Source organism: Mustela putorius, unplaced genomic scaffold, assembly GCF_011764305.1.
Source record: "Mustela putorius furo isolate JIRA1106 unplaced genomic scaffold, ASM1176430v1.1 tig00001448_pilon_pilon_pilon, whole genome shotgun sequence".
Taxonomy (NCBI): domain Eukaryota; kingdom Metazoa; phylum Chordata; class Mammalia; order Carnivora; family Mustelidae; genus Mustela; species Mustela putorius.
In genome coordinates this window covers 234,563-248,279 of record NW_025421747.1, presented here as the reverse complement: position 1 = coordinate 248,279, position 13,717 = coordinate 234,563, and the positions used below count along the sequence as shown (strand labels likewise).

At 42.0% G+C, this 13,717-nt stretch overlaps 1 protein-coding gene across 1 annotated transcript in view; it reads left to right on the top strand.

Annotated features, from left to right (window-relative positions):
• The first annotated feature begins 1,111 nt into the window (after positions 1-1,111).
• Positions 1,112-13,717, top strand: part of LOC123394097 (protein WWC3-like) — a 172,274-nt gene continuing 159,668 nt past the window's right edge. The window contains exon 1 of the mRNA XM_045087742.1: positions 1,112-1,645. Coding sequence (XP_044943677.1) covers positions 1,392-1,645 — 254 coding nt within the window. The 5' untranslated portion in view covers positions 1,112-1,391. The remainder of the gene's footprint in view (positions 1,646-13,717) is intronic.

Genomic DNA, 13,717 nt, shown 5'->3' with positions numbered 1-13,717 from the left:
AATTTTACATTCAGGAAACTTAAAAATTCCTGATTTATGGAATTTATATTTTAAGGGAATAGAGAGAAAACAAAATTAATATATTAATCTTGCTCCGAGATTATGCGTATATTGCATCCTTTGTTATTTGTATGTCATTTGTGTTCCTATTTTTTCTAAAAAATATTTACTTTGTAGATCAAGCATTTCATAAAAACGTTTTTATGTCGGGCACCTGGGTGGCTCAGTGGGTTATGTCGGCCTTCAGCTCAGGTCATGATCTCAGGGTGCTGAGATGGAGCCAGTATTGGGTTCTCTGCTCAGCAGGGAACTTGTTTCCTCCTCTTTCTGCCTGCGTCTCTGCGTACTTGTGATCTCTCTCTGTGAAATAAAGAATTAAAATTTAAAAAGTTTTTATGTGACAACAGGCGAGTTAAGACTCGTAAATTCATTACCATTTTAAAGAGCTTGCGTCAAAATATGGTTATATTGTGACATAGATATATGTGGTGTACATTCTTCGTTTGTTTTGAGTTTCCTTTGTGGGATTGACTTTGGTATTCATGCTATGCAGTGTGTATCAGTGGTTCCTTCTTCCATATTTAGCCCTTCAGTGTTTGGTAGGGGTGTGAAAGGTGAAGTATAGTTATTTCTCTTGAGTTGAGTCATGGAGAGTAGGTTTGGGCTGGTTCCATTTTACGGCATTGCGGGGCGGAAAAGGGTCTCGGATCTGCGAATATCAGGGCATTTTGGCAGTTTCATCGAGAAATGGAAGGAGGTCGTCTCCGGGTACAGAAGTGGTATGAGCAGAAGAAAGAAGTGCATGAGGGAAGAGAGGAAAGAAAGGAGGGTATGATTGTACAGAGTACAGAGGGAGGACCCGCCAGTTTAGAGAGTAGAAAGGGTAGGAATCGGAATGGAGAGTGTAGGAAAAGTAGATAAAGAGGACTTTCAGCCTTGGCTAAAGGCGAAATTGGAAGACGCAGCAGAGGGTGGAGGAACAGCAGCAAAAGGAGAAGGCAGAGCGTGAGGAGTTAGAGCGGGAGTTAGTTAATGCTTGGCAAAATTGGGGAAAGGCTTTAGGAGGAGTTGAGGAAAGAGGAAGAAGGTGTGGCCTTTTACCACATTCCCGCCCACACTCAGCCAGGCTGGAATGCGAGAAAAGATGGCCGTGCTTCCTTTAGGAGTGGAAGAGGTGCAGGGACTGGCTGTGCCATAACTTTGGAATGTCTTATTTGGAGCGATTGTTGGAGGCTATCTATTCGGTAGTCGGTGCGCTGGCGGCGGGCCAAGAATGCACCAGGCGCGGTGGGTGGTACTGCAGTGTCCCCCAAGCGTGCACTGCTCCTGGTATTAGTACTAACTGAGGAGGATACTGTGGACCCAAGGGCGCCTACAGAGACCGTGCGGTCATGCCGTGGCTCAGCGACGGTCGACGGCGGCGGAGACAGCCGAGGGAGATTACGAGGAAGCTGCAGCCGCTAGCATTTCCTGTACACTCAGCGCAGCCGCAGACTCCGCCATCTCTGTCTCGGATCTCCACAACCCGGGAGAGCGCCGAGCTGCCGCTGCCCGCCGGCTGGGAGGAGGCGCGCGACTACGACGGCCGCGTCTTCTACATCGACCACAACACGCGCCAGACGTTGTGGATCGACCCCCGCGACCGGTAAGGGCGGGGGCGCTGGCCGGGGCTGCGATCCGGGCGCTCCATCCCTTGGGCTCTGGGAGGGGATCGAGGACGCCCGGAGGCCTCCGGGTCCGGGCGAAGATCGCGTGTCTTCGGGGCCCCGGCGGGGCTCCGGGCGCCCCTCGCCCCCACCCTGGGGCCTTGGACGAGGATCGAGGCGCCCCCTCTCCGGCCTCGAGGCCCCGAAGTGCGCAGCCCCGGCCGCCTCCCGGCCGGCACAGTGACTTGGTTCCCTCACGTCACCCGCTGACCGGCGCCTGGAAGCTGGGCGCCTGGAATTTCCTCTCCCAGGGCTGACGGATGGCCCTCTTTTCCTTTTTCCGCCGGGGCCTCGCCCATCCCTCCCGGGCCTCGGCGGCCCACCGCCCCCGGCCCCGCGGCGGCCAGATGAGCTGTCATCTTGGAGCAGAAACGTGCGCTCCAGCTTCGTGGTGTGGGTTCCTTGTCTGGCGGGCTCAGCCTAGTTTCCAACCAAAGACTGCTGCCAGATGGGCCACTTGAGGGATTCCTAGTTCTTTCGGAGCTGCGAGAGCCGGCTCCCAGACCATGCTGGTTGCTCTTTAGCGCCTTTTGAACAACCGACTTGAAATTCTGATTGAAATAGCCTTGCGTACTGCAGCCAGAATGGAATATGATTAGACCCATATGCTTTTGGAGTAAACGGATATCACCACTTAAATGGAATTTTCTTCTAAGATGTATGAACACAATATTAAATTGCCGTTTACTTCTGTAAATAAATACTATAAACTAAAAACGTTTCTTCCAAAAGCACTACCAGATTATATTCATTAAGAGAAATTAAGAACGTATTGTCTTAACTTTCTATTCCATTGTCAAGTAGAGTCACTTATTTCTAGTGATATGTTTCTAGCTGCATATGTAAGGATGCATTTCTTGGGTAATTGGGAATTCCGTTGAAACCCTATATTCGCAGTGGTTATCTGATACCGTGTACTATCTGAAGCACTATCTCTTACTGTGCCTCTGTGCCATAAAGGAAATGCAGCAGGCTTCCCAGTAATTTTAAGACTTAAAAATGTGCAGTGTAATGACGTTGCTCCTGTTTTCTCCTTACCACTGACTAGCACTACCATTTGGTAATAAACTCTATAAGCCAGATGCCCCCGAATTATTGTTTCAACATATGTGTGAATCAAGATAGGAGAAGACAAAACAAAGCAAAAACGATCTTGGTTCCCTAACATTCTCTCAGAACATTGCAACCTATTTGACTCCGTGATTTATAAGAATCCTCACACATTTTTTTTTATGTTACAAATATGAAACTTGAAAATCGGGTGACATGACATAATTTTAACCAAAGATAATAGCCACAGCTGTCTGACCAAGGCTTGGATGACTATGAAATGAGTACAACTGGCTGGCTCATTTTTTGCTGGTATCATTTAAAGCACTAACAACTGGAAAATGAGCCAATTCATTTTCTTAATTTAGAGATATTTATGGGGCACCTGGGTGGTTCAGTGGGTTAAAGCCTCTGCCTTCCGTTCAGATCATGAAATCAAGCCCCTACATCGGGCTCTCTGCTCAGTAGGAAGCCTGTTTCCCCCTCTCTCTCTGCCGGCCTCTCTGCCTACTTGTGATCTCTGTCTGTCAAATAAATAGATAAAATCTTTACGGAAAAAAAAGATTTTTAACTCCCCCCCACCCACTGTTTTAGACAGAGACACTCCCAGTGAGGAGATTGGGAGGAAGGAAAAAGAGACAAACAATCTTAAGCAGATCCCATGAGCCAGCTCCCTATAGAGCTGGATCTGACCAACCTGAGATAATGACCTATGCTGAAATCAAGACTAGGACGCTTAACTGACTGAACCACCAAATGCGCCCCCCCATGAGCCAGTTCAAAATACTGTTTTGCTTAGAATAGAATAAAGTATTTTACAGCAGTTTCATTATTTTGAGTGGAAATTGATAATGAAAACTTCAGTGTATTAATTTTTGTTTTAGTAATATAACAACATAGGTGAGCAGATTATCATAGAAATCAGAATGTAGAATCATCTCCATGTAATTCATGCTCATTATCTCTGTTCCTTTTTATAAAAATTAATTTATATTGAATGACTTATTTTTGTATGTAGGCATTTTATTTTTTTAAATTTGAAAGTTTATTTTTTTGTTTGAGTAGCAGGTTTAAAAAAAGTACTGCTTCCAGTGCTAGAAGTACCAATCCAGATTTTGTAGGGGACTTTCCCTTAAAACTTTTAATTAATTATTACTATATAGAAATGTATGATTCTAAATTCTAAATTCTAAATTCACTGTCTGCATCTGATCCTTTTGGATGATGTATGATCTGCACATAAATCCTAAGCCTAACCCTAACCACACAACATTCAAATAGAGAACAGTTAAGAAACAAGGTAATTAATAGTGCTTTAAAGAAAATGAAAATAAATGAAGGTGGCAGATAGATATATATTGTTGCTGACTTAACACACTGTTGTATACATACATGTATACAAACATGTATACATACATGTATACATCTTTTTTAAAAGATTTTATTTATTTCATAGAGAGAGATCACAAGTAGGCAGGGGCAAGCAGAGAGAGAGAGAGAGTAGGAAGCAGGCTCCCCACCGAGCAGAAAGCCCGTCGCGGGGCTCGATCCCAGAACCCTGAGATCATGACCCGAGCTGAAGGCAGAGGCTTAACCCACTGAGCCACCCAGGTGCCCCTGTATACATAAATTAATATAAATCATAATAGCACAAGATATACAACTTTATGCAGAGTTATTTAAGGCCGAGAGTTCTAAACAAAATCTCACCTAGAATTTTATTTTTTTAATTTTAATTTTAATTTTAATTTTATTTTACTTTATTTTTTTAAGAGATTTTATTTATTTATTTGACAGAGAGAAATCACAAGTAGATGGAGAGGCAGGCAAGAGAGAGAGAGAGAGGGAAGCAGGCCCCCCGCGGAGCAGAGAGCCTGACAGGGGACTCTGATCCCAGGACCCTGAGATCATGACCCCAGCCGAAGGGGGCTTAACCCACTGAGCCACCCAGGTGCCCCTCACCTAGAATTTTAGAGTAATTCCATCCACAGTATGTTCAAGAGCACTGGTATTTGCAACCAAGGGGATATTGACAAGTTACTGTAACAGTAGTTTTATTTTTTTTTTTAAAGATTTTATTTTATTTATTTGACAGAGAGAAATCACAAGTAGATGGAGAGGCAGGCAGAGAGAGAGAGAGGGAAGCAGGCTCCCTGCTGAGCAGAGAGCCCGATGCGGGCCTCGATCCCAGGACCCTGAGATCATGACCTGAGCTGAAGGCAGCAGCTTAACCCACTGAGCCACCCAGGCACCCTTATTTTTATTTTTTATAAGATTTTATTTATTTGAGAGAGAGAGCACAAGCAGGGGGGAGCAGAGGTAGAAGCAGGCTTCCCTTTGAGCAAGGAGCATCAGTCAGGGGTGATCCTAGAACCCCAGAATCATACCCAGTGCAGAAGCCCAACTCCCAGGCGCCCCTGTAACAATACTTTTAAAAAGCTATACTAGGGTCTCCTGGGTGGCTCAGTGAGTTAAGTGTGTTTGTTGGCTCAGGTCATGATATCTGGGTCCTGGGATCAAGTCTGGCATCGAACTCCATGCTCAGGAGTCTGCTTTTGCTGGTCCCTTGAGTTGGTGTTCTCTTTCATGATCTCTCTCTCAAATGAATAAACAAAATGTAAAAAACAAAAACAGAAACAAAAAAGCTATACCAAAGGAGGTTTCAGCTTAAGAAATATCTTTAGAGATGTGGCTAAAAACTCAGTATTTTAAATTTTTATTGTAAACTTACCTTAGGTTTGTTATTTCTGTAAATCAATACTATATATATATATATATATATATATATATATATATATATATATATAATTTTTCTAGTTAGTCTGGTTTCATACCTGAAAGTTTGATGAAAAATACAGTTAATGTACCATTTCTGTGGCTTGTGGTTTCTGTAGGTGAGTCTTCTGTGGTTTACATTCATGGTACATGTGTGTTGGGTGTATTATTGATTTAGGATTTGAAGACCACTTTATAAAAAGATATTTAGGGAAAGAAATAAGGGAAGAAGAGTTTTGCCTACTTTGGAAGTATTCAGTGTCCTTGAAACTTGCTTAAATATATGCTTTCTGTGGAGTTGTTTAGATAGTAGCTTATAAATGGGCACTAACTTCATCGATACAGGAGTGACATAATTTTGTGGAGGTTTAAGGAGCACAATTTAATGCTTTCATGAACATATATATTGCAAATGTCTATCTCAAAAGGCATTTTTCATTTCCTTTGAATATATAGCCAGAAGTGAGATTGTTTGATCATACAGTAGTTGTACTTTTAATTTTTGAGGAACCTTCATGCTGTTTCCCAGAGTGGTTGCACCAGCTTGCATTCTCACCAACATTGTAGGAGGGTTCCCCTTTCTCTGCATCCTTGCCAATATCTGTTGTTTAGTGACCTGTTAGTTTTAGCGTTCTGGCTGGTGTGAGGTGGTATGTCATTGAGGTTTTGATTTGCATTTCCCTGATGAAGAGTGAAGTTGAGCATCACTACATCATTTTCGTGGATCCTTTGGCTGTCTGTATGTCTTTCTGGCAAAAATGTCATTGAGGTTTTGATTTGCATTTCCCTGATGAAGAGTGAAGTTGAGCATCACTACATCATTTTCATGGATCCTTTGGCTGTCTATGTCTTTCTGGGAAAAAGGTCATTGAGATTCTCCATCATAAGAAGACATCTCCCATACCATAGGTTGCCTTTTTTTTTTTTTAAAGGAATTAATTTATTTATTTGACAGATATCACAAGTGTGCAGAGAGGCAGGCAGAGAGAGAGAGGAGGAAGCAGGCTCCCTGCTGAGCAGAGAGCCCGATGCGGGACTCGATCCCAGGACTCTGGGTTCATGACCTGAGCCGAAGGCAGTGGCTTAACGCACTGAGCCACCCAGGCGCCTCCATAGGTTGCCTTTTAATTTCAGTGGTTGTTTCCTTTGATTTTTGCTTATACTTTTGGTATCAAATCCAGAGATTTTTGCACAAACCAGTGTCAAGGAGCTTTCCCTCTGTGTTTTCTTTTAGGAGTTTTATAGTTAGAGGCCTTACATTTAAGCCATTAATCCATTTTTAGTTTATTTTTATAAGTGGTATATGATAGGGGCCCAGCTTTCTTCCATATGTGCATTGCTATTGTGAATGGAATTGTGTTTTCCATTTTTATTTTAGAGCTTCTCACTGCAAGTGTATAGATACACAACTGGACATCATTACAATGTGTCTGATCTCATTAATTCTTTCTAATAGTCATTTAGTTGACTTCTTGGGATTTTTGATGTACAAAATCATGTCATCTGAGTAGAAGTATGTCACTTTTTTCTTTATTATTGGGATATGTTTTATTCCTGTTCCTTGCCTTGTTGCCTCTTCTACAACCTGCCATACAGTGCTGAATTGGAGCAGTCAGAGCATGTTCTTGTCTTGTTCCTGGTATTAGGAGAAACCACTCATTTTTTATACAGTCTGGTATTAGCTGTGAGGTTCATTTTTTTTTTTTTTAAAGATTTTATTTATTTGGCAGAGAGAAAGATCACAGATAGGCAGAGAGAGCCAGGGAAGCAGGCTCCCTGTTGAGCAGAGAGCCCAATGCCAATGCGGAGCTCGATCCCAGGACCCTGAGATCATGACCTGAGCCAAAAGCAGAGGCTTAACCCACTGAGCCACCCAGGCACCCCTCTTTTTTTTTTTTTTTTTTAATTTTTTTAAAGATTTTGTTTATTTGACAGACAGAGATCACAAGTAGGCAGAGAGGCATGTAGAGAGAGGAGAGGAAGCAGGCTCCCTGCTGAGCAGAGAACCTGATGTGGGGCTTGATCCCAGGATTCTGGGATCATGACCTGAGCTGAAGACAGAGACTTTAACCCACTGAGCTATCTAGGCGCCCCTAGCTGTGAGGTTCTTGTATATATGTCTTCTATTAGTTTGAAGAAATTCCCTTCAATTCAGCGTTGGGTGTTTTTAGCATAGAAGACTTTTGAACTTTGTTAGATGCTTTCTGTTTTGTCCTTGAGATGATCATGTGATATGTCTTCAAGTTTACTTTTTTTTTTTTTTAAAGATTTTATTTATTTGACAGACAGAGATCATAAGTAGGCAGAGAGGCAGGCAGAGAGATTGGAGGAAGCAGGCTCCCTGCCGAGCAGAGAGCCTGATATGGGGCTTGATCCCAGAACCCTGGGATCATGACCTGAGCTCAAGGCAGAGACTTTATGTAACCCACTGAGTCACCCAGGCGCCCTTACTTTTTTTGTTTTTTTACGATTTTATTTATTTGACAGAGAGAGACACAGTGACAGAAGGAACATAAGCAGGGAGAGTGGGAGAAGGAGAAGTAGGATTCCCGCTGAGCAGGGAGCCCAATTTGGGACTCCATACCAGCACTCTGGGATCATGAAATGAGTGTAAGGCAGTTAAGGACTGAGCCTCCCAGGTGCCCTGTCTTCAGGTTCACTAATTCCTTCTTTTGCTGGTTCAGATATACTGTTGAGCTACTCTAATAAAATTTTCATTGCTTATAGTGTAATTTATTCCATAAATTCAATTTGGTTCTTTAAGGAAAAATATCCATTTATTGATGTTTTCCTTTTGCTGTGGCATTGTTTTTTTTTTTTTTAAGATTTTATTTTTTTATTTGTCAGAGAGAGTGGGAGAGAGAGCGAGCACAGGCAGACAGAGTGACAGAGTGACAGGCAGAGGGAGAAGCAGGCTCCTGGCTGAGCAAGGAGCCCGATGTGGGACTCGATCCCAGGACGCTGGGATCATGACCTGAGCCGAAGGCAGCCACTTAACCAGCTGAGCCACCCAGGCGTCCCTGCTGTGGCATTGTTATCCCACATTCCTCTACTTCTATAATCATACTTTCTGGCTACTTTGAAATATTTTTCCTGCTAAGTCTATACACACACACACACACACTCTCTCTCTCTCTCTCTGCTAGTCTAATATTATATCTGTTAAGTCTAATATTTTTTCTGCTAAGAGTGCACACTTGTAAGTAATGTTTTTTGAATGCTTTTTTGGACCACTATATAAGGCACGTTTTCCTTGTATTTCCCATAATGTTTATTTTGGGGGGAGTTGGGGGGTTGAAAGTTACAGATGCTCCAGATTATAATAACTCTGTGTATGGGACCCTCATTCCTTGCCTTCTTCCCCCACCTCTGAGGTTGTTATTTGGGTATTTAGTGATTCACTGCAGTGGTTTATTTTGGTTTGTTTCATTATGTTTCATTTTCAGTGCACTCTATTTCCTAGTCCTCTCCCCATCTCAGTCCAATAGGATCACCCAATAGCACTGTTAAGGGACTGGTTTTGCTTCTAGAGAGGGAAAGCTTTGAATATTCCCACGGTCACCATATGTGATAGTGATGCTGAAATGGCTCTCATTTTTGTTTTCTCTGACCACAGCTGACTGTTAAATTCCACTAACTGCTATTGTATTGCTCTCTTTCTTTCAACAATGTCTGGAGGCATCAGTTGCTTTACAGATTAATTCACTCAAATTGTAAAGGAATTTTTGAAAGAATATTTTCTGAAGTCCCAGTTTAATATTTGTCCTGACCCAGGAAAGCTCTTCTTACCTAATTACTCACCATTTGGTCTCTATAAAGTAGCCAGTTTACAGGGCATAGGCTGTATTTGTATTTTAGAGCCACAAATGTCCTCCCAATTACATTTCAGTGCAAATTTCATTTTTTTCTGAAACTATTCTTAGGGGCACCTGGGTGGCTCAGTGAGTTAAAGCACCTGCTTTTGGCTCAGGTCATGATCCCAGGGTTTTGGGATTGAGCCCTGCATCATTGGGTTCTCAGCGGGGAGCCTGCTTCCCTTTCCCTCTCTCTCTGCCTACCTCTCTGCCTACTTGTGACCTCTTTCTGTCAAGTAAATAAATAAAATATTTAAAAAAGAAAGAAAGAGGGCACCTGGGTGGCTCAGTAGATTAACCCTCTGCCTTCCGCTCAGGTCATGATCTCAGGGTCCTGGGATCGAGTCCTGCATCGGGCTCTCTGCTCGGCAGGGAGTCTGCTTCTCTCTCTCTCTCTCTGCCTGCCTCTCTACTTGTGATCTCTCTGTCAAATAAATAAATAAAATCTTTAAAAAAAGAAAGAAAGAAAGAAAGAAAGAAAGAAAGAAAGAAAGAAAGACAAACCCTTAGATTTAACTTTTTCTATATTCTGTTGCAAATGAGCTCTGTTCCTTTGGTAACAGATAGACGCTATGTGTTTATGACCTTCTCTTCCAGGCAGAATCTCAGCCAAGACTCCATAACTGTGAGTGTGGGGGAGACAAAGACACACTTCACTGTGAATGACATCATTGGTTTAGGAGCTGAGGGCTCAGCAGAATACGGGCAGTGGCTGGAGGTCTTCTTGTTTCATGTCTCTTGAAACCACTCTGTGGGGATATAGTCAAGCTATCTAGAGGGCTCAATTTTCTTCTGAACAGTATCTAAAGAAAATGTTACTTTATAGGAGAGTGTCTTAAACTCCAGTATAGTGACTTTGGGATTGTATCATTTCCAGTTGTGTTTGCTATCTTATGTAATGTAGTGTGTTTGAGCCTTTTTGACCTCTAGCTATGGTAACATCTGTGTCATCAATTATGACACCTAGAATGTTTCTAGCATTTCCAAAATTCCCTGGAAGGAGGGGATAGCAAAACAAGGTCATGCAGAGTTTAGAAACATTATGCTACTGCTAGGTTGTTTAAATGTTTCATCTGTTAGAGCTGTTTGTTTCATGTAGATTAACATGATCTGGGACATAAAATAGCACAGAAGGCTAATTTCTGTGTTTGGGTGAAAAATGGATTCTAAATGTATTTATATGGAAAGATTTGACATATTCTTTTTATTGTATAGAAGTGCTAATACTAGTAAATTAAACTATGGACACCCTTTTTAAAAAAAGTAGTACTTTTTTTTTTTTTTTTAAAGACCAGTTTTCGATTTACAGCAGAATTGAGCAAAATACAAAGAATAACGTCACCATCATGGGAGCATGACTCATTCCTCCTATCTCTCCCTTTGATCAGCAACTAATTAGAGGTCCATAAGCAAAACAAAAATGTCTTACATCTTACACCAGGAACCCAAGGAGCTTTCTGGTCCATCTGTGCAACTGAAAGTAGGTAGATAGGACCTCAGTAGGAGCTATAGACCCAAAGCAGTTAGTGAGCCTGTCCCACACCTAGTTGCCATGGTAAGTGGTCGTGGAAGGGTGGGACAGCAAAACTGGGGTGGATGCTCACAGGCAAGAGAAGTTGTGGAGTTCCTGCCTTTGAATAGGGGAGAATCTGGCATAGCACTGCTGTGGAGAAAAAAGAATTTGAATTCGGAGGAGAGGGAGGAACTTGGCAAAGCTTCCCCCTTTCAGGGTGGTACTGCAAGAGGAGATAAACTGTTTGGCAGTTTGGCAGTGGTTACTCTCTCTGGCAGAGGAGATGGGAAGTAGTGAATTACTGCCTGTGTCTCTTGGGTCCCTTGTGACTGGAGAAACCTGTTTTCTTTCTAGCAGCACCTGGATGTCTGAAGATGAACTCTGGCTGGGCGCGGAAGGTGGAGGGAAGGGAAGGAAGCCAAGAAGAATGCCAAAGGCGATTAAAGGATTGCATTTCTTACTGTCTGCTTAGGAATTTAGCAAATTTATATTGCCTGCAAAGGTCTGGGAGGGCCCATTACCATCTGGCAGTGACACCTCTAAAGATGTCTTAAGTCACATCTTAACTGCTTAACTTACATCTCCCGGTACCGTGCTGCTCTCTGTGTACATTCCCAAGTGTATCCATTGTGAAGGAACTCTGGAAGATGGGAAGGGTTTTCCAATTATAGGCCAAGGTTGTGCGGTAAGGAACAACCCACAGATTTGGCAGCACTGCCTCTTGGAATACAAAAGAAAGGCGCCTAATAGCCAGCCAGTTAAATTTATAACAGAGAAGACAGAAAATATTAATTTAAAAAGGTGTCTTTTATTTTAAATGTGAAAGCAGAGACATTCATTCAAACACCCAGGTCGGGACGCCTGGGTGGCTCAGTGGGTTAAAGCCTCATGACTTCGGCTCAGGTCATGATCCCAGGGTCCTGGGATTGAGTCCCGCATTCGGGCCCTGCTGAGGAGAGAGCCTGCTTCCTCCTCTCTCTCTTTCTTTCTCTGCCTGCCTCTCTACCTACTTGTGATTTCTGTCTGTCAAATAAATAAATAAAATCTTAAAACAAAACAAAACAATCAAGTCAAGGAGATGTGGTATGATAAAAATAAAGTGAAAGTTGTCTAATAGCATGGAACATTGTGATCTAGTTCACAATGGAAATTCAAAATAGCTATTAGAAACAAATTCAGTGAACTATAAGAAAACTCAGAAAAGCAATTGATAAATAAATAATTGATAAATTGATAAAGCGCTAAAATTAATGAGCAGAAGCAGTTCTTAATCAAATATATTGACAATCTCATAAAGCCCCAAAGAAATTTCTACAGAAGAGATCTCAAGAAATGAAGAAGAAAAATGCAATAGAGAGCATCAGTAGCAACACAGATGAGACAGAAAGAATACTGACTTGGAAGATAGAGAAATAATACAGTTAGGAAAAGAGAAAGAAGTAAGATTATTTTATTTTAAGTGAAGAGGGCTATGAGGTCTATCATATTTGATCAGAGAGGCAAACATTAGAATAATTTGAATTCCAGAAGGAGAAGTCAGGGAAAAGGAGGCAGAGAGTGTATTTTAAAGAACTTCCCAAACTGGGGAAAGACTTGTACATGCCAGTGCACAAAACTAACAGAACACCCTAGTATCTTTAAAAATTTTTTTAAATTATTTTTTACTTTTATTAACATATAGTATATTATTTGCCCCTGGGGTACAGGTCTGTGAATCATCAGGCTTACACACTTCACAGCATTCACCATAGCAGATAACCTTCCCAGTGTCCATAACCCAATCACCCTCTCCCTTTCCCCTACTCCCTCCACAACCATCAGTTTGTTTCCTGAGATTAAGAGTCTCTTATGGTTTGTCTCCTTCCCGATCCCGTCTTGTTTCATTTTTTCCTTTCCTGCCCCTCACTGCCCCTGCCCTGCCTCTCAAATTCCTCATATTAGTAAGATCATACAGTAATTGTCTTTCTCTGATTAACTTATTTTACTCAGCATAATACTCTCTAATTCCATCCATGTCATTGCAAATGGCAAGATTACATTTCTTTCGATGGCTGCATAGTATTCCATTGTCTATATACACCACATCTTCTTTATCCATTCATCTGTTGATGGTCACCTACGTTCTTTCCATAGTTTGGCTATGGTGGACATTGCTGCTATAAACATTGAGGTGCATGTGCCACTTTGGATTACTACATTTGTATCTTTAGGGTGAATACCCAGGAATGCAATTGCTGGGTTTTAGGTAGTTCTATTTTCAACATTTTGAGGAACCTCCATGCTGTTTTCCAGAGTGGCTGCACCACCTTGCATTCCCACCAACAGTGTAGGAGGGTTCGCCTTTCTCCGCATCCTCGCCAGCATCTGTCATTTCCTGACTTGTTAATTTTAGCCATTCTGACTGGTGTGAGGTGATATCGCATTGTGGTTTTGATTTGTATTTCCCTGATGCCGAGTGATATGGAGCACTTTTTCATGTGTCTTCTTTGCAGAAATGTCTGTTGGTGTCTTCTGTCCATTTCTTCATTGGATTATTTGTTCTTTGAGAATACCCTAGTATCTTAATGCGAAAAAAACCTTTTTCAAGACACAGTATAATGAAAATGTCAAAAATAAAGCTAGAGACTCTTGAAGGCATCCAGGAAGAAGGAAAACAAGAAATAAAGGAATGATGGAATGAAAGAAAAGAGAGAGGGAGGGAGGAGAGGAGAAAGGGAAGAGGAAAGAGAGAGAGAGAGAGGAATCAATCAATCAATCAATCAATCAGCAAAAAATTCACAGGCCAAGAGATAGTGGAATGACATTATTGAAAAGGTTGA